This window comes from Bemisia tabaci, chromosome 7 (genome assembly GCF_918797505.1).
Source record: "Bemisia tabaci chromosome 7, PGI_BMITA_v3".
In the NCBI taxonomy this organism is placed as follows: domain Eukaryota; kingdom Metazoa; phylum Arthropoda; class Insecta; order Hemiptera; family Aleyrodidae; genus Bemisia; species Bemisia tabaci.
Window position 1 is genome coordinate 46,331,850 of NC_092799.1, and position 1,889 is coordinate 46,333,738.

At 46.4% G+C, this 1,889-nt stretch overlaps 1 protein-coding gene across 1 annotated transcript; it reads left to right on the forward strand.

Annotated features, from left to right (window-relative positions):
- Positions 1–440: 440 nt before the first annotated feature.
- Positions 441–833, forward strand: LOC140225148 (protein TfaD-like). Its single transcript, XM_072302923.1, has one exon. It carries the CDS (start codon positions 441–443, stop codon positions 831–833), a length of 393 nt encoding a protein of 130 aa, XP_072159024.1.
- The last annotated feature ends 1,056 nt before the right edge of the window (positions 834–1,889 follow it).

The following is a 1,889-nucleotide window of genomic DNA, read 5'->3' on the forward strand; positions in this document are numbered from 1 at the left end:
AATTTGGTTGTCTCATGGGGCGGGAGAACCGCTGTTTATCATGAAAACGGTGATATTACTGGTCCACTCTGGGGAGGGACTTTAAGAGGATGGCTTGATAATACCTTTATGCGTGATATTCGATTAGGAGGTTTAGAAAGTGTGGCGGCATGGAATGGCCCCGGATATTACGATCAGGCTGGTTATGTCTTAACGGGTGCCAGCAATTTCAATCACGATCAGTATATTGATACGCTTTACCGCCGCCCTTTACAAAAAAATATTAATGGTCAATGGATGAATGTGAGTAGCATCTAATGCAAAATATTAAAAACTTTAAACGATATCACCCTGATTATGTTCATAAAAAATGTCTGGAACACGCTGTTGGTGCAATTTTTCTTATCTCAGAAGATGATCAGGACTGGTATGAGTGCCAGAAGTTATTTCAGCCCGATACGATGAAAGTTGAGTATGAAACCGACGGGATTATACGCTCAATGGGCTACGATATCAGTGCCTTCTGTCCAGATGGGTGCAGCATAGCTGAAGTATCCGAATGGCCTAAAGAGGCCGCCCCTAACCGAAAATGGTGTTTCATCGATGGTGAGGTTGTTCCGCGTGTTTATACGGCAGATGAACTCAGGGAGCAAGCGACCCATAAGCGGGACTATCGACTTGAACAGGCAGCAAAAATTATAGCCCCGCTCCAGGACGCCGTAGACCTCGACATGGCGGCAGACACCGAAAAAGTGGCGCTACTGGCGTGGAAAAAATACCGTGTGCGGCTAAACCGTGTCGATATCAGCACCGCGCCGGATATAGACTGGCCTAAAGCACCACAAATAGCGTGATAATAACATGTTACCAGCCCTCAGAAACCAATCGCCAGAACCACGGTTTCAAGACTGTTGTCCACTGTCACCCTGACGGTCGCGTTATCGACCAGATGGGCTGACTGTGATTGATAATCTGCACGAAAATTTATCGCAGAACCCACATAGCCGATACAGAACAATCCCGCTTTGGGAAATTTCATGGGCAACGGGAAATCATAGGTTCCTTCTCCTTTATCTTTTCCGTATCTCGCCCACTGGAGAATCAATCCTGTATCCCCGCATTTCCACCATCCACTGAGATCGAGCTTCGCTGCATTCGGCTTGCCGTATGCCCCTTTGGGCTGGTAGCGCCGGTCTAATTCCGCTTCAGTGTAAGCCTTAATGTCATTGGATGTGTAAACCTGCGCCCAGGCAGACCACTCAGCACCTGTTACATCCCGACGATTGCGAATATAAAGCGGGTCATGAGCACCACTGATACCGCTCCAGCCCATAAACAATTCCCCTTCCCCGCCAGCCGATGCGCCTCTGAGGTGGATGACATTACCGTAAAGGATCGGATAACCATTGCCGTAGGCTTCATACATCTGGATCCCGCGCGACCCCTTATTGTTGCCGCTTAATGCCGTAACTCTGCCTCGGGATACCAGCGTATTGACACCAATATCAGCCGAACCATCAAACGGAACGCCGTTAATCTTTCGCGCCGTCTGCAATGTTTTTGCTGTTGCAGCGTTACCGTCAATATTACCGCTGATTAACGTGTTAAAAATTTGTTTATTAATCCAACGATTTTCTCTTTCTAACAAACCAAGGTTTTATAGCATCGAGAATTTAGCTAAAATTTTGACCTAAATCAGCGATTACAAGGCTTACCGGGTCTTAGAAAAGGTTAAAAATGGCAAAAATTGGCTATATGAGGGTGTCAAAAAATGACCAAAATACCGATTTACAGCGAAAATCGCTCGTTTGTGCAAATTGCGAGCAGATTTTTGAGGATAAAATCAGTGGAAAAACAGATCAGAGACCCGGATTAAAACGTGCGTTAAACCGCCTGAAATCGGGTGACAC

What these genes read in the sequence shown, in the direction of transcription:
- LOC140225148 (XM_072302923.1), top strand. Translation starts at nt 441, where the DNA reads ATGAAAGTTGAGTATGAAACCGACGGGATTATACGCTCAATGGGCTAC.